General features: G+C 36.7%; 3 protein-coding genes and 1 long non-coding RNA gene across 6 annotated transcripts in view; 1 reads left to right on the top strand and 3 right to left on the bottom strand.

The window, feature by feature from the left end:
* Positions 1–1,327: 1,327 nt before the first annotated feature.
* LOC111467496 (monocopper oxidase-like protein SKU5) lies at positions 1,328–4,946 on the top strand. 2 transcript variants are annotated; one of them, XM_023112419.1, is made up of 9 exons: positions 1,328–1,576; positions 1,666–1,700; positions 1,784–1,893; positions 1,981–2,251; positions 3,252–3,381; positions 3,454–3,814; positions 3,898–4,266; positions 4,353–4,609; positions 4,794–4,946. In XM_023112419.1, the coding sequence occupies exons 1-9, from the start codon at positions 1,516–1,518 to the stop codon at positions 4,841–4,843; spliced, it is 1,644 nt and encodes a 547-aa protein (XP_022968187.1). In that variant the 5' UTR covers positions 1,328–1,515; the 3' UTR covers positions 4,844–4,946. The 2 variants fall into 2 exon arrangements, with proteins under 2 accessions (XP_022968187.1, XP_022968185.1); XM_023112417.1 differs by having other exon boundaries at positions 1,328–1,700.
* A 2,001-nt stretch (positions 4,947–6,947) lies between these two features.
* Positions 6,948–8,852, bottom strand: LOC111467807 (zinc finger protein ZAT5-like). 2 transcript variants are annotated; one of them, XM_023112880.1, is made up of 2 exons: positions 8,136–8,852; positions 6,948–8,015 (listed from the first exon to the last, which is right to left on the bottom strand). In XM_023112880.1, the coding sequence occupies exons 1-2, from the start codon at positions 8,194–8,196 to the stop codon at positions 7,159–7,161; spliced, it is 918 nt and encodes a 305-aa protein (XP_022968648.1). In that variant the 5' UTR covers positions 8,197–8,852; the 3' UTR covers positions 6,948–7,158. The 2 variants fall into 2 exon arrangements, with proteins under 2 accessions (XP_022968648.1, XP_022968646.1); XM_023112878.1 differs by having other exon boundaries at positions 6,948–8,852.
* Positions 8,853–12,433: 3,581 nt separating this feature from the next.
* LOC111467652 lies at positions 12,434–13,647 on the bottom strand. The gene is made up of 2 exons (XR_002714594.1): positions 13,611–13,647; positions 12,434–12,686 (listed from the first exon to the last, which is right to left on the bottom strand). It is a non-coding gene; the product is annotated as an uncharacterized LOC111467652 (long non-coding RNA).
* Positions 13,648–15,020: 1,373 nt separating this feature from the next.
* The window catches only part of LOC111467685 (pullulanase 1, chloroplastic-like), an 11,323-nt gene continuing 5,982 nt past the window's right edge, over positions 15,021–20,361 (bottom strand). Inside the window, exons 8-18 of the mRNA XM_023112669.1 lie at positions 19,398–19,469; positions 18,352–18,408; positions 17,854–17,922; positions 17,668–17,724; positions 17,517–17,591; positions 16,878–16,966; positions 16,534–16,611; positions 16,238–16,376; positions 15,696–15,805; positions 15,527–15,626; positions 15,021–15,413 (exon numbers count right to left, since the gene is read on the bottom strand). Of these exons, the coding sequence (XP_022968437.1) occupies positions 15,309–15,413; positions 15,527–15,626; positions 15,696–15,805; positions 16,238–16,376; positions 16,534–16,611; positions 16,878–16,966; positions 17,517–17,591; positions 17,668–17,724; positions 17,854–17,922; positions 18,352–18,408; positions 19,398–19,469 (951 nt within the window). The 3' untranslated portion in view covers positions 15,021–15,308. The remainder of the gene's footprint in view (positions 15,414–15,526; positions 15,627–15,695; positions 15,806–16,237; positions 16,377–16,533; positions 16,612–16,877; positions 16,967–17,516; positions 17,592–17,667; positions 17,725–17,853; positions 17,923–18,351; positions 18,409–19,397; positions 19,470–20,361) is intronic.

Below are 20,361 nucleotides of genomic sequence, written 5' to 3'. Positions count from 1 at the left end.
GACGAGTACGGCGCAGGATAGCAGTTACCTGTAAAGCAAGTAATCGGTCGGTGGCTTTACCCCACCACCATTTTCCACTATACAATCCACCCACTCGTCCACATATATATATATATAATTAATTAATTTAAATCGAGATAATTACACATAAAATATAGTTTCTTTTAAAAATAAAACATCATATTTTTATTAATGTTAGTCTAAATTTAGTATATAGTTTTCTTAATAAATTTTGTAATTATGTTTATATATGGAGGCTTTTATTACAATTTTATAAAAATTAAATTAATGTGAGCCATTAATTTTAAAGTTTATTGGTAGGCTTCGGGAGGGAGCCTTGCCATAGAACTAGAGTAGCCACATTAAACGTTAGCATTTAAGATTGATCAAGGTGCACCACGTATGTATTAGGTGGACTCGGCTAGTATAATTTATGAGGACAAATTTTGATAGGGTGGTGAGAGCAATGTTATCCTTCTATGATATCTAAAATTCATACATCGTTATTAAGGATAGTGTAATAGTTCAAGCCTACTGTTAACAGATATTGTTCGTTTTTGCCCGTTATATCACGATTTTAAAATACATTTGGAGAGGTTTTGTAACGGCACAGGCCCACCACTAGATATTGTTCTCTTTGTGCTTCTCCTCAAGGCTTTAAAACATGTATGCTAGGGAGAGGTTTCCACACACTTATAAAGAGTGTTTCGTTCTCCTCCCCAATCGATGTAGGACATCACAGGTTTCCACACCCTTGGGGGGTCAGCGTCCTCGTTAGCACATCACTCGATATCTAGCTCTGATACTGTTTGTAAAAGCTCAAGTCCACCACTAATATATATTGTCCGTTTTAACTCGTTACATATCATCGTGAACATCACAATTTTAAAAACACGTCTGTTAGGGAGAGATTTATACACCCTTATAAGAAATGTTTTGTTCCCCTCTCCAATCAACGTGGGATCTCACAAATACTCAGTTCGTTGCTTCTTGACTACATCCCACAATTAATAAAATTTTTACTTCACAGGTGTTATTCGTAAGAAGTCGTGTTCTTATACACCTCAACAAAATGGTGTTATCGAACAAAAACATAGGTGTGATATTCTTGCTTTAGCTACTTTTATCATTAGATTTCGTATCAACTTGATGTAAAGAACGTTTTTTTTTTTTTTTTTCATAGTTTCGACCAAAATAGTTTATCTTTTAAACAAATTTGAGACAAACATATTAACTTTCAAAATCAAAATCATCAACAGCCTTGTAATCTCAGGCCATGATGACATTTGTCAAAAGGGCAAAACCCGGCCAAGCCAAAGCCTTCAACTAAGCTTTCCGCTAAGAAACTTCGTCCCTTTTCAGCCTCATTCATCCAAAACAGAGCCAAAACAGCCGCTGCCGGCTCTGTTTAATATTCAACACATTTCATTCCTTCATTCCTTTTGTTTTTTTTTCCTTTTCCCCTCAATCTTTCTTGGACATCTCCTCCTGTTTATAAGCCCACATCATTGCAACATGAATCTATGGCCTTCCTCTGTTCTGTTCCCACTACAATGGCTTTTACTGGTTTTCACAGGTACCCGTTTGTTCATTTTGTTCTTATTGGCCTTTTTGCTATCACTGTGAGCGCCATTGATATCTTTCTTGAATGGAATGTGGCCCTAGACTCCACAATCCAGCCGGTATCTCAGCTGCAGCCTGTAAGAATGTGTATTGATTCTGCCATTGTTGATATTGATTGAGCTCTGTAACTTTACTGTTCTTTGTTTCTCTTGGATTTTAGGTTATTGCCATTAATGGGTTGTTCCCAGGACCTTTGATTAATACCACAACAAATGATTATGTTCATGTGAATGTCTTTAACAATTTGGATGAGCCTCTTCTTTTTACATGGTATGAATGTGGATAATGTTTGAGGAACAAAAATGTTGGATTTGTGTATGTTTTTTTTTTTGAGGTTTTTGGGGTTGGTTGATGTAGGAATGGGATACAACAAAGGCTAAATTCATGGCAAGATGGAGTTTCTGGAACAAACTGTCCTATTTTGCCTGGTACAAACTGGACTTATGTGTTTCAGACTAAGGATCAAATTGGTAGCTTCTTCTACTTTCCATCTATCAACTTTCAAAAGGCGGCTGGAGGATTTGGACCGATTCGTGTCAATAATCGGAATGTGATCGCTGTTCCGTTTGCAAAACCGGATGATGAGTTTGATCTTCTCATTGGTGATTGGTCTTTTGATAACTATAAGGTAACTATAACAGTTCAATTCAAGCTCACCACTAGTAGATGTTGTCCTTGTTGGAGTTTTCCTTTCGGGCTTTCCCTCAAGGTTTTAAAACGCGTCTATTAGGGAGAGGTTTCTACACCCTTATAAAGAATGTTTCGTTCCCCTCTCCAATCAATGTGGGATCTCACAATCCATCCCCCTTTGGGGGCCAGCGTCCTTTTGGCACTCATTCTCCTCTCCCTTCGATGTGAGATCTTACAATCCACTCTCCTTCGGGATCCAGCATCCTCGCTGGCACACCGCCCGGTGTCCACCCCCCTTTGAGGCTCAGTGTCCTTGCTGACACACCGCCCGGTGTCCACCTCCCTTCGAGGCTCAGTGTCCTAGTTGGCACACCTCCGGTGTCTGGCTCTGATACCATTTGTAACAGCCCAAGCCCACCACTAGCCGATATTGTCTTCTTTGGGTTTGCCCTTCCAGCTTCCCCTCAAGGTTTTAAAACGCGTCTGCTAGGGAGAGGTTTTCACACCCTTATAAAGATTGTTTTGTTCCCCTCTTCGATCGATGTGGGATCTCACAATCCACTCCCCTTCGGGGCCCAGCGTCCTCGTTGGTACTCGTTCTCCTCTCCCATCGACGTGAGATCTCATAATCCACCCCCCTTCGGGACCAAACATTCTCGTTGGCACACCGCTTGGTGTCCACCCCCCTTTGAGGCTTAGTGTCCTCGTTGGCACACTGCCCGGTGTCCACCCCCTTAAAGTCTCAGTGTCCTCGCAGACACACTGTCCGATGTCTGGCTCTGATACCATTTGTAACAGCCCGAGTTCACAGCTAACAAATATTGTTCTCTTTGGGCTTTCTCTTCCAGGCTTCCCCTCAAGATTTTAAAACGTGTCTACTAGGAAGAGATTTCCACACCCTTATAAAAAATGTTTCGTTGGGAGTTCTATGCTGTTTTTGGTTTTTCCTCTGGATAGCTCAAGCTTAATGCATTTGTTTCTGCACGTTATTCAAATAGGTAACCCGATCCCTAATGACCGATCCAACAATCGCATTCGATAGCATCCCAAACATCATGTTGATGAATGGGAAGCCACCTTTTGGCAACCCACAAGGAAAAGCCTTTGAATCATTTACTGTCACTCAAGGTAACCATGCTGTTGCTGTTGCTCTGCAAGTGCATCTTAAAGTTTCTTGAACTTGAATGATATGGCTTGCAGGGAACGTTTACCGGTTCAGGATATCGAATGTGGGGACGACTCTTAGTTTCAACTTCAGGATTCAGAACCATAGAATGTTGTTGGTTGAAACAGAAGGATCTTACACCAATCAGACCATATTAGATTCACTTGATGTTCATGTGGGGCAATCCTATTCTGTTCTTGTCACTGCAAATCAGGTGGATGCTGATTATTTCATTGTCGCATCGCCTAAGTTGCTGAATGCCACAGAATTTAGCAGCCTCGTCGGTGTTGGAGTGCTACACTATTCGAATTCCGTTGCGCAACCCGTTGGCCCTCTACCAACTGGCCCCGATCCATTTGATATCAACTTCTCAATAGATCAAGCAAAATCCATTAGGTAAATAAAGTCCTTAACTTTCTATCTCAAAGATGAGCAAGTGCTCATAATTAGGATCATATTCTTTATATCTTCTTGCGCAGATGGAACATGACCACAGGAGCTGCAAGGCCAAATCCACAAGGAACCTTCAATGTAACAAATGTGACCATATCACAAACGTTCATCCTTCAAAACTCAGAGGATGTAATTAAGGGATCGCCTCACGTTGTTGTTAACAACGTGTCGTATCTCACAATCGATACCCCATTGAAGCTCGCCGATCAATTAGTCAATGGTTCCGGGGTATACCAACTTGATGCATTTCCTGTTCAATCTATCAATCTTAATGCTTCTTTTGGAGTTTCTGTTGTCACTGGAAACCACAAGGGTTGGATAGAACTTGTCTTTAAAAACAACTTGGAGTTCATAGATTCTTGGCACCTAGACGGTTTCGGGTTCTACGTTGTCGGGTAAGTATCACAGAAAGTGTTCTGAGCTTAACCATCTGAAGATGGTTCTCTTTATAAAACTGTTCTGATTAGTGTATGACTTCCAGGTTTGGAGATGGAGATTGGATGGCTGCATTGCGTATGACATACAACCTATTCGATCCGGTCGTGAGATCAACGGTACAGGTCTACCCCGGAGGTTGGACTGCAGTTTATGCTTTCCTAGACAACCCAGGGATGTGGAATTTAAGGTCACAGCTCTTGAAAAACTGGTTTCTTGGTCAAGAACTTTACATAAGAGTTCATGACAATGATCCTAACCCAGCTAAGGAGCGCCCTCCCCCGGAAAACCTCCTTTTTTGCGGTTTGTACAGCTTCCACTGCATATTCTTTTTGTTTCTGTTCCTAACATAGCATGTTCTTGTTTGTTGCTTAATGTCACAATCCTAGGAAACACAATGTTTGGTTCGTAGGAACAGACATCCTAGGAAGTTGTCCTCACTTGAACCATAAAACTGATCAATTTGGGATGTTTTGTTTGTTAACAGGGATTTTTAATAAATCTGCTTCCTTGCTGGAGCACCACCACCGACCGTGATAGTGCGACAGCGATTACGAAGACTCGATAAAGCTAAGCTATTACTGTTCGTTTGAATACTGTCTGATAAAACCTATGAGACCTGCAACAGGGGGAAATTCTGTCTGTGACATCTATACTCAAACTGATTCATTAATGTTATTTTGAAAGCTTCTTATATCTTCAACGCCTTCCATTTGTTCAAGTTAAACTTAAAAATGCATCAAATAAGAAGCAAGTTAAGAACAAAGTTGAAAAAGAACAGGATTCAGTAAACTTGAACCTAAAGTTAGCCTTAATCAGGTTGTTGGGTATGAACAAAATTATGACAAAACAAGGAAAACCCAATAACAATCTCATGATTTTGACCTGTAACGGCCTAAGCCCACCGCTAGCAGATATTGTCTTCTTTGGGCTTTCTCTTTTGAGCTTCCTCTCAAGGTTTTTAAAACGCATCTGCTAGGGAGAGATTGAAGAGGTTTTCACACCCTTATAAAGAATGTTTCGTTCTCCTCCCAACCGATGTGGGATCTCATAATCCACCCCCCTTCGGGGCCCAACATCCTCGCTGGCACTCATTCCCTTCTTCAATCGATGTGGGAACCCCCAATCCACCCCTCTTTGGAGCCCAGCGTCTTTGCTGGCACACCGCCTTGTGTCCACCCCCCTTTGGGGTTCAGCCTCCTCACTGGCACATCATTCGGTGTCTGACTCTGATACCATTTGTAACGGCTCAAGCCCACCGCTAGCAGATATTGTTCTCTTTGGGCTTTCTCTTTCAGACTTCCTCTCAAGATTTTTAAAACGCGTTTGCTAGAGATAGGTTTCCACATCCTTATAAAGAATGTTTCGTTCTCCTCCCCAACCGATGTGGGATCTCACATGAAAACTAAAAACTTCCAAACTAGCCCAGTTCAATCCATTGATCTTTAGCCTTAGAAGCTATAGTTTGTGATTTAGGCTATAAGATTTAACTTAACTCCTCAAATTAGCAAACAAATCCTCCACTTTCCATGGGCAACCTCTTGACTTCTACAGTTTCGTGCTTGATGTTGATATGTAACGGCTCAAGCCCACCGCTAGCAGATATTGTTCTCTTTGGGCTTTCTCTCAAGGTTTTTTAAAACGCGTATGCTAGGGAGAAGTTTCCACACCCTTATGAAGAATGTTTCGTTTTCCTCCCTAACCGATGTGGGATCTCACACGACATGATCCTTATCTTACTTGAGAAGGTTAGGTGGGTAAAGACATTAAGGCAAGAAGAGTAGTTAAGACAACTGATTGAATAAAGAAAGAGTTGTAAGTAACAAGTTGAATGACATTAGATGAGCTGATTAGAAACTGATGGTTTAAGACATCAGAAGGTTTCAGAAGCTACTGGACCATATTAAAATGTGTTTGGTCGTAAAGTATAAAAACCAATACTCCACATCTTGCTTAGGTGTGTTTGAGTGGGGTAGTAACTAACCGAAGAGTGGACCAAGAGCAAAGAAAAGAACAAAACTTGGCTAATGGGTAGCATTATTTTTAATGTTTTTTTATGGTTTGGAGAGAAAAAAAAGACAAAATGTGGATTCATGTGCAAATGGTAGCTACTCACTGCCTTTCCTTACTTGTTGGTGGTCTATTCTTGTGAGATATCACATCAGTTGAAGAGGGGAACGAAACATTCTTTATAAGGGGTGGAAACCTTTCCCTAGCAGACACGTTTTAAAAACCTTGTAGGGAAAGTCCAAAGAGGACAATATCTACTAGCGGTGAGTTTGAGTCGTTACATGTCGACATCAACTTAAACCTCATAGCCTAAATCACAAACTACAGCTTCTGAGACCCCACATCAGTTGGAGAGGGAAACGAAACATTTTTTATAAGGGTGTAGAAACCTCTCCCTAACAGACGTAGTGGACTTGAGTTGTTACAATTCTTGTCACCTCTCCGAGAGAGAGATGGTTTCACGATGGTGGTGGCAGGGCTCAGCCAAACATCCATCTCTCTCTCTAAGGGATATCACATTTACTATAACTAAAAGAAGAGCAAAACAAAGCAAAAAGGGAGAAAACAAAGATGCCCATCATTCATTCAGTTCTCATGAACAAAAAGCTTAAGAGGCAATCCTAACGAAGTGTTTCAGAAAAGAATTTCAGTAATTCCATTAGAAAAGTTTCTCAAAGTTGTAAAAAATGAAAGGAAAATAAGATATGAAAGAATTTTATGACATTGAAACATAAAGTTTCCAAACAAAAGGGAGCGGAAAACGAAGACGATAAATCCACATAATCGCGTCTAGTCGATTATCAGTAACAATGGTGGAAAAAGTTCAGAATTCTTATCCATCCTTAGTAATGACAGTCGACCAAAGTCCTGGCAGGAAAAACAAGTGGCTGCTGCTGCTGCTGTTGTTGTTGTTGTTGTTTATACTGTTGTTGTTGTTGTGTCTGATGTTGTGTCTGCTGTTGTGTCTGATGTTGTGTCTGCTGTTGCTGGTATTGGTTTGACTTTATCATAAACTTGGATTCTCTATGATGATCATGTTCTTGAGGGGCAGGAAGATTGAGGTCCAAATCCAAAGAAACCATATTTCTTTGTCGTTTTGGTTGTCTTTGATCCTCACCTTCCATGGCCATTGGAGTCAGAGACAACGCCGTGTTCATCGCAACCGGCATGGCACGGTGGCGTCTCATATGGCCACCCAAAGCCTGCCCAGAAGTAAATTCAGCTCCACAAATAGCACACTCATGAACTTTACCCTTACCATTGCTACACAAACTTCCTTTCTGATTCAATTGCAGAGAAATTGAATGTGTCATATTGTTCTTAAATTGTATCTCTTCATCATCTGAACACAACAAGACCTTCTTTTCAGCTTCAATAGCCTTAGACTTCTTATGGCTAGCTCTATGTCCTCCCAATGCTTGAAATGAAGGGAATGTCCTATAACATGTCTTGCACTCATACCCATAGCATCCAATCCCCACACCCTTTTCGGCTCCGGCCGTACTCCGGTTGTTGTCGACATGTTTCGGTGTCTGGGGTCTCCCTTGAGCAAGGAGAATGAGACAATTCGCCATGTCTTCCTCTTCGTCTGTCGCGATATACGGCTGCAATTCAGCCGACGATGACGAAGGAGAAAAACTAACATTATGAACCGGAACCGCAACATAATCTTTGTTTTCTGCTACAAAATCATTGTTTTCTGCTACAACATTAGAATCATGATCATGATCATTTTCAAGAACAACAAATCCTGCTTCCCCATTTGAAGAAATGGTAAAAGGGGTAGGAGAATGAAGCCTTGGGCGCTTTGTTCTCTTACCTTTGGCTATCAAAGCCTGTTCTTTGGACCCCATAACTCCATCTTCATGATCAACCTCCATTCTTCCTTCCTTCCTTCCTTCCTTCTTTAGAAAATTTTCGAAAAAGAAGACGAACTCGAGAAGAAAGGAAAGGGAAGGAAGCAACAGAAGAACAGAGTATATATATATATACACACACAATATATATATATATATATATATATATAGACAAAGAAAGAAAGGATTGGATCTCAATGAAACAGTGAAGTATGAATGTTTTTGAAGGCTAAGAAGCTTTGCTGTACATATATAGATATATATATATATATATACACATATAGGGAAGAGTTTAACAGAAAGAGGGCAAATTTAGGGAGGCAGAGTAGCAGGAGATTGATGGAGGAAGGAAGGGGAGGTTTGTTTGTTAGTTTTGTTTAAGAACCAAGGGGAAGTACAAATCTAAGAGGAGGGTTGAAAGGAAGGGGCCATGGAAATTTGAGGGCATGTCTAAATTAAGGTAATTTTGAAGCTCAGTAGCTTGTTGGGGAAAAGCAAAGCTAAATTCATGGCTAAGAAAGAATCGGCTTAAATGGTGGATTTTGAGGAGAGAGAGACAAACAGAGAGACAGAGACAGAAACAGAGAGACAGAGACAGAGAGAGAAGGAGAGATTTGGAGTCCTAAAACAATGGAGTTTTTTCATTGTTTTGTTCTCTTCTCGCCTTTTCCACAAAACATCGCGTTCCTTTTGTTAGAGAGTAGAACGGACTTTTTTTTTTTTTTTTTTTTTTTTTTTTTTTTTTTTTTTTTTTTTTTTTTTTTTTTTAATCTTTTAAAATTGTAAAGTTGATGGCTATATGTAACCGACTAAAGCTGACCATATCTATTGGTGATACCTTCTTATTATTATGTTTATTTTAAATAATTTTAATATTTTAATAAGATCGTTTTTATTTATTCCAGATTAAATTAATAAAAATATTCATAAATTTTGTATTGTCTCGTACCCGAAAAGTTTTAATAACTTAAAATTTTAAAAAATATAATTTTGAATAAAAAATGTTAATACTTTGTTTTAAATTTTTATTAATACTTTTAAATTGTTAATTTTTTCAAAAATACCCTCGATTTAGATTTTTAAAAGGTTTGGGTTATTTTAAATTTTGTATTTAATGAATATATATAGTTTTGAGTATATATATTGTAACGGTCCAAACCCACCGCTAGTAAATATTGTCAGCTTGACCAGTTACGTATAACTGTCAGCTTCCAAGTTTTAAAATGGGTTTGTTAGGGAGAGATTTTCACTCTTAAAAATGATTAGTTCTACTCTTCAACCCATGTAGGGCCTTACAATGGTTCAGGGATGTGGATTGTTACATTAGTTAGAAAGGGGAACAAACCATGTCTTGTAAGAGTGTGGAAACCTCCTCTAGTAAACGTATTTTGAAACTGTGAGATTAGCGATGATGCATAACAAGTTGAAACGGATAATATCTATTAGCAGTGGGTTTTGGTCGTAACAATAACCCTGATGTTATAAAATTCGAGACACTAAATATCGTAATTATTAGTTCAACCGAGAAAATAGAATTCGAATATCCAGCCTTTTAGTCGAAAATACATATATACATTTTAGTGTGTCGAGCACCCAGTACTCAAGTTGGCGAGCTAAGAACGAACATTTTCAAAGCTCGGGTACGAAAACGAAATAACTTTGATGAAGGAAACCCGAGAATATAGTATTGTTTAGAGGGAGAGAGAGAGAGAAGAGGAGGGAGGAAGCAAAAGGGCATTACTTTTGGTGAAGGATTGTGAATGAGATGATTGGAGTGCAAGGCTGTACCCACGGAATCTGCGGTGCACCCACCACCACTTCCTTCTTCTTCTTCTTCTTCTTCTTCTTATTCCTCTTATTAAATATTTTGAACCCTTCCATGGCCACTCGTTTTTAAAGCTACCATTTTTGCTTTGCCTACAATAACAACTGTGTTTTCACATGCCATTTCCCTTAAATTGGGAGTTTCATCATGTCTTTTTTTTTTTCCTTCTATTTTTATCGTTCATGTTTGAGTTGGGTCGGGTTCAAACATTTTTAGACCGAATTCCAAGTGTTCATAATGTTTTTTTCTTCTATAAGGTTTCTATTTTTATCGGTTCCTGATTTGAGTTCTGTCGCGTTTTAGACATTTTTAGACCAATTCAAGTGTTCATAATGTTTTTTTTTCATAAAGTTTCTATTTTTATCTGATTTGAGTTGGGTCCGGTGTGGACATTTTTAGATCAAATTCAAGTGTTTCAGGTTGGAAATTTTTTGAACCAAAACTATGTTTGAGTTAGTTGGGATTGGTCTGATTATTTATTCAAAATTAAATGTTAGTTCATAAAACATTTATTTATATAGGTATAATTGTGTTGAGAGAAAAATAATAATAATAATAATAATAATACATTCAATTTGGTTTTAGACAAACTCATTTACCAAATTCACTCCATTAATTTTTATTTATCCTTTTTATTTATTTGAATTAACCCAATTTAAACGGTATTGAGTTAATCAAGTTTTTTGGGTCACCATTGGCAAAGCATGAAATTCTTCGTGTTATAGGTTCAAATTTTCTATGAAAATAAATAAAGATAATGTGTCAGAAATTGACGGTATAGCTAAGTTGGTAGAATAGAGGACTGAAAATCTTCATGTTACTGAAATGGCCACAGAAGACTGAAAATCTTTCGTGTTATCGGTTTAAATTTGCTATGTATATTATAACTCAAATTTTAAAATTTTTTAAGACGAAGATCTAAAAATCTTCGTCTTAAAATCGAACAAACAATTTAAAAAAAAATTATTGATGTTTTATCACTACTAGATTAATCAATATGAACATAACTCAACTGACATAAAATATATTTTCTCAATCAATAACTTAAACACTAATACTTAAAAGCGGAATATTTTTTTAGAACTAATAATATTTTAAATCCAATAATAATAATAATTAAGAATGGAGGGTAAATTTAATGAAATTAATTACCCTATTAATTAAGGGTTTGGATTTGATAGAATTTTTCTTAGAAATAATCATTTCATATAAAGAAATGAATTAAATAGTTACCTTAACAGAAGGTCTTCATTGGAGAAATATAAAATAGAACCAAATCAAGATGTGGATAAGTGAGTATCTTTAGGCAATTACTGAATTATGCTCATAATTATTTTGCCTTTCTTTATTTAAATTAAATATATTTGTGAACAAGTTTCATAGGTCATTGCCAAAAACACAAGCATGCTTCATTATTCTATTATTTACTCTTTTTTATTATTATTATTATTTATTTTCTCCCTAACGGATGCTAAAACAGGTCTACTATATAACCCTACTTCGACCAGTGTCTCGTACCGTCTGATGACTGGCTCTGACTGACTAATAGACCCTTGTGAGATCCCACATCAATGGGATCACACTTAACCGTTCTTATAGGAGTGTGAAAACCTCTCCTTAGTATTGCATTTTAAAACTAGAAGCTGACAACAACCAAAACAGACAATTTCTGTGGTAGTGGACTTGAACTGTTACAAATAGTATTATAGTCAAGATGCAGGATTAGTCCTTATAAGAATGTAAAAATCTCTTTTTAATAGACCTGTTTTAAAACTGTGAAGCTAAGAGTGACATTGAACCAATTAAGGTTAAAGCAGAGAAAGGACTAAAAGAAAGGGTTTTAAGATTGGTGGGGAGGGCTACTTAGGTTTGTTACATGAGATGATGATGGCATTGATGAAGAAGCTATTTGATTAAGAAATATATGGCATATCTACCCAAAACGAAAGCGACCCATATTTTATATAATCGTGCCAAAGTTTTGTGGCATTTCAAAATCCCTTAAAGTTGACTTAATACTCATCAACTAATACTCGTCTAAAGAAAAGACTAATTCTTAGTTCAATCGGTAAAAATTATAGCAAAACTGTCGAGATATAAAAAATAATATTGTATTTCTACTAATTAATTGTGACACACGAGTAAAAGAGCAGTACATGAATGAATCAGAATCATATCCGACTGAAAATAATCCAGAGGTTTATGGTTCAGAAAATCTTAAAAGAACCGATAAAGGAATCTCAAAAGTAAGTAACAAATCTTCGTTGAATGTCCTCCTAGGAATACCAGTGTAGGTAACGTGGCAGTGCTATAGTGGATACAAGAGAATATCTGGGTTATTTTAAGTGTCGAACCCAGATTTCAAATTTTGGGCATGGAGCATTATACCAATGCTAATTAGTCGTTAAAAAAGACATTATAAATTGAAGAAAAAAATGACCCGTCCAATCATTAGGCATATTAAAGAAAAAAGAGATTAGCTTACATGGCATGATTTGATTGGTTAGAGAGCATGATGCATGCATAATAGAAAGTCAATGGCTCTACAAGAGTTTGGTACAAGTGAAGAATCATATGGTATGTTAAAATATATTGGTTGTGTGCAGCACGTTAAAGGAGAAACTTACAAAAAAGGCAAATGATTTGCAAAGCCATCAATCCAAGGGTTGAAATGAAGCCACCTGTCATCCTATTTTTAATTGTTTATAAAAAAAAAAATAGGAAAGGTTTGAAGCGAAGCGTGGGAATATTAATTAGAGCTAGCTTGGAAGCAAGTAATGAACAACTATGTGTGCAAGTGACTATAACCAACTTTCTCCCCTTTTTTTTAATGCTACATGAAAGAATTTGAGGGGAGAATCCATCTCAATCTCTCTCTAAAAGTCTGCTTTTTTTTTTTAATCATTTTTTAAATCTATAGTATTAATAAATTTGAATTTAATCATATATCAATCGTTTGAAAATAGCATCGGTTTGATAGGTTCTTAAACAATTAAACATATTTAATAAATATCATGATTTTCAATTTTGTGTTTAATGGGTTTCAAATATGTTCATCATTTTAACGGTAATGAGACATTAAGTTGCACAATTTCGAGAGTTATCATAGAGGACATAAGGCAAGTGATGAGAGAGGAATTTCCCATGATGAGAGGGACGGCCTCAATCCAATGACACTAGAGTGGCATTTCACCCCTAACCACAACTCATCCACTAATTCTTCAAGGTTTGAACCTCCACTTAGTTTCACCTAAGTTTCATCCTGGTCATGCATAGATCACATATGCAGTGACAATTGCCCCATGAAGACTTGCTTTCGCTACAGCTCCAATGGGTTCTCTTAACCAAGCCATTGTCTATGAGTCATCGACTCATTCTTCAACAGGCACACAGTCAAGAGTCCTAGTCTCTTCCCAAATTTTATGTTTAATAACTATTTCACATCTATGAAATTTCTTATTTTGTTATCTTCCTTTTATTGAAGTTCTCAAAATCCAAACCAAATTTTAAAAACTAAACACTGTATTCTAAATTTAGCTAAGAACTCAAATGTTTCTGGCAAATCATGAGCAAAGTTTAAAAATTTAATAGACATGGAATTGAAAGTACATACCTATTATAGACCTTTTAATGCAAGCTTTTATTGGTTCNATTTTAACGGTAATGAGACATTAAGTTGCACAATTTCGAGAGTTATCATAGAGGACATAAGGCAAGTGATGAGAGAGGAATTTCCCATGATGAGAGGGACGGCCTCAATCCAATGACACTAGAGTGGTATTTCACCCCTAACCACAACTCATCCTCCACTTAGTTTCACCCAAGTTTCATCCTGGTCATGCATAGATCACATATGCAGTGACAATTGCCCCATGAAGACTTGCTTTCGCTACAGCTCCAATGGGTTCTCTTAACCAAGCCATTGCCTATGAGTCATCGACTCATTCTTCAATAGGCACACAGTCAAGAGTCTCAGTCAAGAGTCTTAGTCTCTTCCCAAATTTTATGTTTAATAACTATTTCACATCTATGAAATTTCTTATTTTGTTATCTTCCTTTTATTGAAGTTCTCAAAATCCAAACCAAATTTTAAAAACTAAACACTATATTCTAAATTTAGCTAAGAACTCAAATGTTTCTGGCAAATCATGAGCAAAGTTTAAAAATTTAATAGACATGGAATTGAAAGTACATACCTATTATAGACCTTTTAATGCAAGCTTTTATTGGTTCAACAACATTTAAGAGTAAAAAGATCTGAACTTTTTGACCTCTTAAGAGTGTGCCTACCAAAATACAGCTAGGTTAAGGTGTCCTTAAACTATTTGGTAAAGTAAGGATGGTTGTTTTCTCAATCTCTGTAGTAATGAATCTCCAACCTCTCTTACTCAAGGCATCCAAACATTTCGTTTTACAGAACATCTTTGATTTTTCTTCCTCTGCCATGAAAAGAAATTGAGTGCACGTTCCCTCTCTATGGCTTTTTCTTTAACTTTAACCCCAAGGAAGATGGAAGAATAATGGTCATACACTTATCAATACCAAGACTCAACATATTATCTCAGAAGAGGAATTTTCTCCTTAGAAAAGCACTAAGAAAGTGAGTATGTATATTACCCAAATAAAAGAAAGAGATCATAAAGCCCTTCAACAAAAGCCTCCACTTTCAGTTCCACTGTCCATCCACATATAAGTAGGGCCCATTTGAAAAATAAAATTGAATGTTCAGTCCCTATCATTGACATTATTGGAGTAATAATAAAAGAGAAGGGTATGAAGGATTGATTATTCATGCCCATTTTCCCCCTTGGGGAGGTGGGTGTGAGTAGAAGGGTGGCAAAAGGAAATGGCAGTCACAACATCACCTGATGGAGAAAGCTAGATTAAGTCCAAGATATTTTGTATTGGGAGTATTGACCAACGAATGATAGTCCTTCTCAACTTGGATTTTTCATTGGAGAAGAGAAATCAAAAGCACTACCTCATATTATAGATATACTAAACAGCAAATTGCATAGGACTATGGAGAGAAAAGAATCAAATTAATAAATTTTATGATGTGACATAACATTAGAGTAAGAGGACTTGTATTCCAACTCTTATTGTGATCGTCTTTTTATAGTATTGGCAGGACACTTATTGAGTTTCTTGTGACATATATTAAAAAAGTATCTATGAACTTAAGACTTTTTGATTTAACATGTAGTGCTATGATGAATATGAGGAATACACCAAAAATGGTGTAATTCTCACATTTTGAAATGGAATAAGAATCAAGGGAGTACCATTCCGGAGGATGAGGCTACTCATGCTACCGTAGCTCCACAAATACTGATGTGGTTCTTGAGGGCACCATGAAGCATCCTGTGGATGGCTCGTAAGCTGAATTTTTAACCATTGGATCGGTTGACATCAACTGCCATATTTAAAACGTTGACATAGCACAAATAATAAAGATAAGAGCTATAGTTAGCAAAAGTTCTCTTTTGGAGCGAAGCAGTGTTGGATCTCAGGAGAGTATCTATTTACCTGAATGGGATGTAATTGGAGAGTTCTTGCGCGCAATACAGGACAAGGAAATGAAATCTCAGATGGGCGTGCATTAACCACAACAACAATGTAGGAGTAACTGCAGATTACATGAGATAACAATATTATTGAGTAAAATCATGGATTTAGAGAAAGCTATTCTACTCACATGGGATCCAGCTGAGTTAACCCAGGAATGCCTTCCTGCCCATCTTCAATGCTCATCACTATGACTCCAGGTATAAGCGACGTGCCTGTATTGTGGAAACGGACCCGTTTCTACACAAGAAAAGGCAAAGGCACTTCACATCACAAGCACCAGAAAAGTACATTCCTTTCCAATCCAAACCAGACGTGTGTGTAGCAATTCTAGGGAAACCGAGCTAATGATGTCATACATCTAAGCCTTTAAACAAGCAGGCTAACTGATATCTGTTTGAATAGCTGGTGCTACGTTATGTCCAGTTTAACTGGTTCAACCATAACATTTCAATTTTGCATGTCGAAAAGTAGAGATTGAAATAAAGCAGTGTAAATTGTGGACCAGCCTGAAACAAAGTAATGATGCTTTGAGCCCTGTATTATGTTGCTCTTGTACAAGAAAAGGACTGTTTTATTGAATATGGATCTCAAGTCCCCAAGATTAACCAGCTGAATTAAAAATTTACATTATATTTCATCTGACAATTATTCTTAAACATGCATTCTTACCTGGATAGCATTAGCTGTCTTCAAACGAAAAAGTGGTGAAGAGTATCTGATTTGTAACAGATTTGTAAAATTTTCTACAGCAGCAAGAATGTGACTTTTACTAGGTTTGAAGGAGGGATCGGCCAGTCTTGGTTTGATTCTGAAAATGGATGACATTATTAACAAAGCTTTCCAGTAAACCTCCCACAAATTTTTTAAGACTAGGAATAAGTTCCATCTATTCCAGATTCCAGAAGGGGAAGGAAGACTTGCAGAAGGAACGCTACTCAAAATCTAGCAAATTTCGTAAAACTTACAGAGGCCAATTGTATTCATTCTTCTCTTTTGGAGGAAGGCCAACGCCCCAATTATTTGTCATGTAAGTGAAGTCGAGTCTGATTTTGAGAAAAGTAAAAATCAATTCAAGGTAAACAAAGACAAACCATAACTGGCAGTATACCATATTAAGTTAGAGAAAATGGGATTTGATACCCAATGTGTAATATACCATATGTTCCAAATTATGTACTGCATAAAATTTGCAGAAAACTAGAACAATTTTTTTTTTTAAAAGACTGTAGTCGGTGCCCTCAACATCTAAATACTTACGAATGTTATAAATAATTGAATGCAAAAAGAAAAGAAAAAAAAAGAACAGGACCTGTTGAACCAATCACCGGAGTTATATGAATCACGATCCATTGATTTTGAGCGTAGTAATTCATCACCACAGTGGAAAAATGGTATTCCCTTAAAGAGGAAGAGAGTTATTAGTGACAAGAATTACAAAACTACGAATCATGATTAACTAATTCAGTCAGTTACTCAATAGTGTATAATTATGCCAATGCACATAAAATTTATCAAACGATAAAAAGCACGGTTTTCATTGTTCAGATCTAGATGTCACAGTCCACACAGTTATAAAGAACTCCAAGAACATATCTGGCATCCACGTCCCGAATCACCAGTGACTTGGTGTATGAGTTCCTTGGTTCTGATCTAGGTACCTTCCCGTTTCAATTTCCTTATCTAGTTTAATCTTTTGGTTCTATACAGAACAAGACCACGTTTAGTGTCATCTGCAAACTCATGTCGGTAAGGGCAGGACATTGACTAGGGATATTAAATGTTCAGAATAATAGGATTCCTGCAGCTATAGCCCATATCTGAATAACCTCAGCTTCCGGAATTGTTGGTAATTTATTGAGGCACATGAACATGGTTTTGTGTGAAATAAGTTTCTTCTGATTTGCACATGTAATGCCTTGAATTTTCATGATTAATTAAAATTAAATACCTGCGATAGTGCAATAATACTGGTTGCCAAATGATTCATCCTGCACCTGTCATTCACAGTAATGTTTCTCGGAGTCTACAAGAAAAAGACTATAATCAGACGTCAACTCTTAAAGAAATCAGTATGATTCACAAAAGTACATTCACAATACCTTCAAACTCACAACGTCAAACAGGGTTTCATTATCATGAGCGGAAACATAGTTCACCTGGGAATCAATCGAGAATGTCAAATTCATGGCTGTGCATATCAGAACTTAACTATTATTTTAATATCCGAGGTAATGTGAGCCTTGATAAAGGATAATGGCGGTTCCCAAAATGACGGTGCATCTTACAGTTTCTGTGGGGCAAGAAGCATACGCCACTGAAGATCCATCGTAAGTCCGTAATTCTGATCCTTTCACCTGGAAAAAGATATGATATTTCTAAAATTCTTCATGAAAAAATGAAATGCAAATCTTGTTGGAAAAGACTCATGATACATACCTTTTCATGGAAATGACCCCAGCCCCCACAAGGAAGTATACATCTATATTATTTAAAAACTATATTTTTTGTGTAAAAGGAAAATAACTTGTTTTAATTGAAAAAGGATAGTAGACAAACGGTATATTATCATAGATGTGGAAAATCAATAACTATGTCCTTTCACAACTTTTTACCGTAAAGTTTTTCCTTCTAAACGAGGAAAACACAGGCAAATGAACTAGATAAAGTCAGTGAAATCAATCGTATCTTTGCATGCATACACACACACAAACATCTTAGAAAACAAATACCAAATCCATCTTAAAATGTTCCTAATGAGAAATTGCTTGCTTCAAGGAAAATACCTCCTTTCCTTCAAAATTGGTTAGAACGTAGTCCCTCAAATTGGCAGCCATGGCAACCTAAAATTTATTGTAAGTAGTTAAAATACATTGGATTGGAACCCGAGGGAAGTAATAATATACTGGAGTAGCTATATTGCTAAACATAAATCTGACTATCTTGATGATAGATTGATGGCTTTGTACAATGCAAATGTTGAAATAATCAATATTCTCAATTCAGAAACAGATTTCTCTTTTAAAATTGTTCCTAGCATTTTTCCAATTCTTTCTTTACATTAATGACTTGTAAAATGCAGTCTTTCTAGAATAAGCCAGAGTTCTTTTATGTTCTCTCAGCACAAAAAATGAGAGTTTTACCAAACTTTTGTTGAGTTAGGATGTCCTAAAATAAGTAGATTTTCTGGGTCTGCAATGTCAAATCATGTCCTCCACCCTCTCTTCCTTCTCCCTCCATTCTTCTTTTTTGTTGAGTCTACTTGTCCTCACAAAAAAACTCTCCCACCTCGTTCAAAGGTCCACTTCTTCTCTCTCTCCCGTTCATCCCTTCAAGTTTACAATTTCTCCTCCCTCTTCCAACTATTTGTTAATGGCAAGGTTCATGAGCCTATTATCCCTACCCATCTCAATTCCAACCAACGTTTTTCATGTTTCAACTCAAGTAAGTTAGTGCTTGATAGTTGATTCTCACTTCCTTATATATTGTAAGAAAGGTCAATTACTATTCTTTTATCTATATGTAAATTCAACCGGTATTGGCTACATAAACATAGTTCATCTCCAATTAATCAAGATAGTACATGCCTCATGTTCAAGTTATTATGGTCACCTACCTAGAATCTCATATCCTATGAGTTCTCTTGGCAACCAAATGGTTGTCCCGTGAGAATAGTCAACATGCGCGCAAATAGGCTTGGACATTCACTATATTAAAAAAATTATAATAATTGCAATTATAAAAAATTTCCTACAACACATGGGCTACTAACAGAACATATGAAGACTGATTCTAAGAGTGGGCCACTTCAACTCACACAGAGGTGACTAACCTGAATATGATCCTTTGACATAGCAAGCGTGAATTCCGCATCTTTGTCTGTACCATGATCATGATCATTAGGCTGCAAAATAAGAAAAACTGAATACATTGGACACAAGGAAGAAAACACTGTAATTAAATGAAGTACAAATGTTAGAGATACAGCCAGAGAAAAATAAAAAATGCGTTTAATTCAACATACAAATTATTTAACAAACAAATTTATAAACAAAAAAATATAGAAAAAACTTACACTCAAATAAGGAAAGCATTACGTGACTTAATATTTCATCAACAAACTTCTCTTTCTTAATTAAACATAGTATAAGAGAAAGAAGTCTTTTGTTTGAACCCCTGAAAAATCACTTCCTTCCCAAATCAATATTGATTTCCACTTGTTGGAGCCTTCCGCAAATTGTCAAGCCCATAAGTGAGGGAAAGTGTTATAGTGTTGATATAGTTAAATCTACCATGATCCACCAGCTTAAGTTTTTGGTTTGATTAGGGATTTAACATGGTGTCAAAGCCAGAGTCCTAAGAATATTGAGTTATCTTGGAATTGATAAAAGTTGCCAGCAATGTGCTTTCGGATTGGTTTTCAGCGTTGTGTTTGCTTATGGGGAGTGTTTGAAACTTCTATTTTTCTAGGGTGTGGTTGGTGTTTAGAAGTTGCTGGCCGCTGGTTAACCAATTTCTTCTCTTTCAAGTATAAAGATTGGATGAACGGAGACAATGAAAGCTTGAACATTAACCAATCTCTTCTCTCAAAAGAATAAGGCTAGCCAAAAGAGTTAGGGAGGTGGGAAGTTCTAGATACTATCTGCTCTCGTAGTTCATCCTAAATTCGATGGAAGAAAAACCTACAATTCAATAAAAATTCTTAATAGACACTTCACTTTTTCTTAAATAATGATCTAGACAGGAAATTTTTCGTTCCAAGTAAATCCCACTTTCTAGACCAGAGTCAAAACCAT

The sequence above is a fragment of the Cucurbita maxima genome, unplaced genomic scaffold, assembly GCF_002738345.1.
Source record: "Cucurbita maxima cultivar Rimu unplaced genomic scaffold, Cmax_1.0 Cma_Scf00034, whole genome shotgun sequence".
Classification (NCBI taxonomy): domain Eukaryota; kingdom Viridiplantae; phylum Streptophyta; class Magnoliopsida; order Cucurbitales; family Cucurbitaceae; genus Cucurbita; species Cucurbita maxima.
Note: the sequence above shows the minus strand (reverse complement) of the source record. Positions and strands in the feature narration are given on the sequence as shown.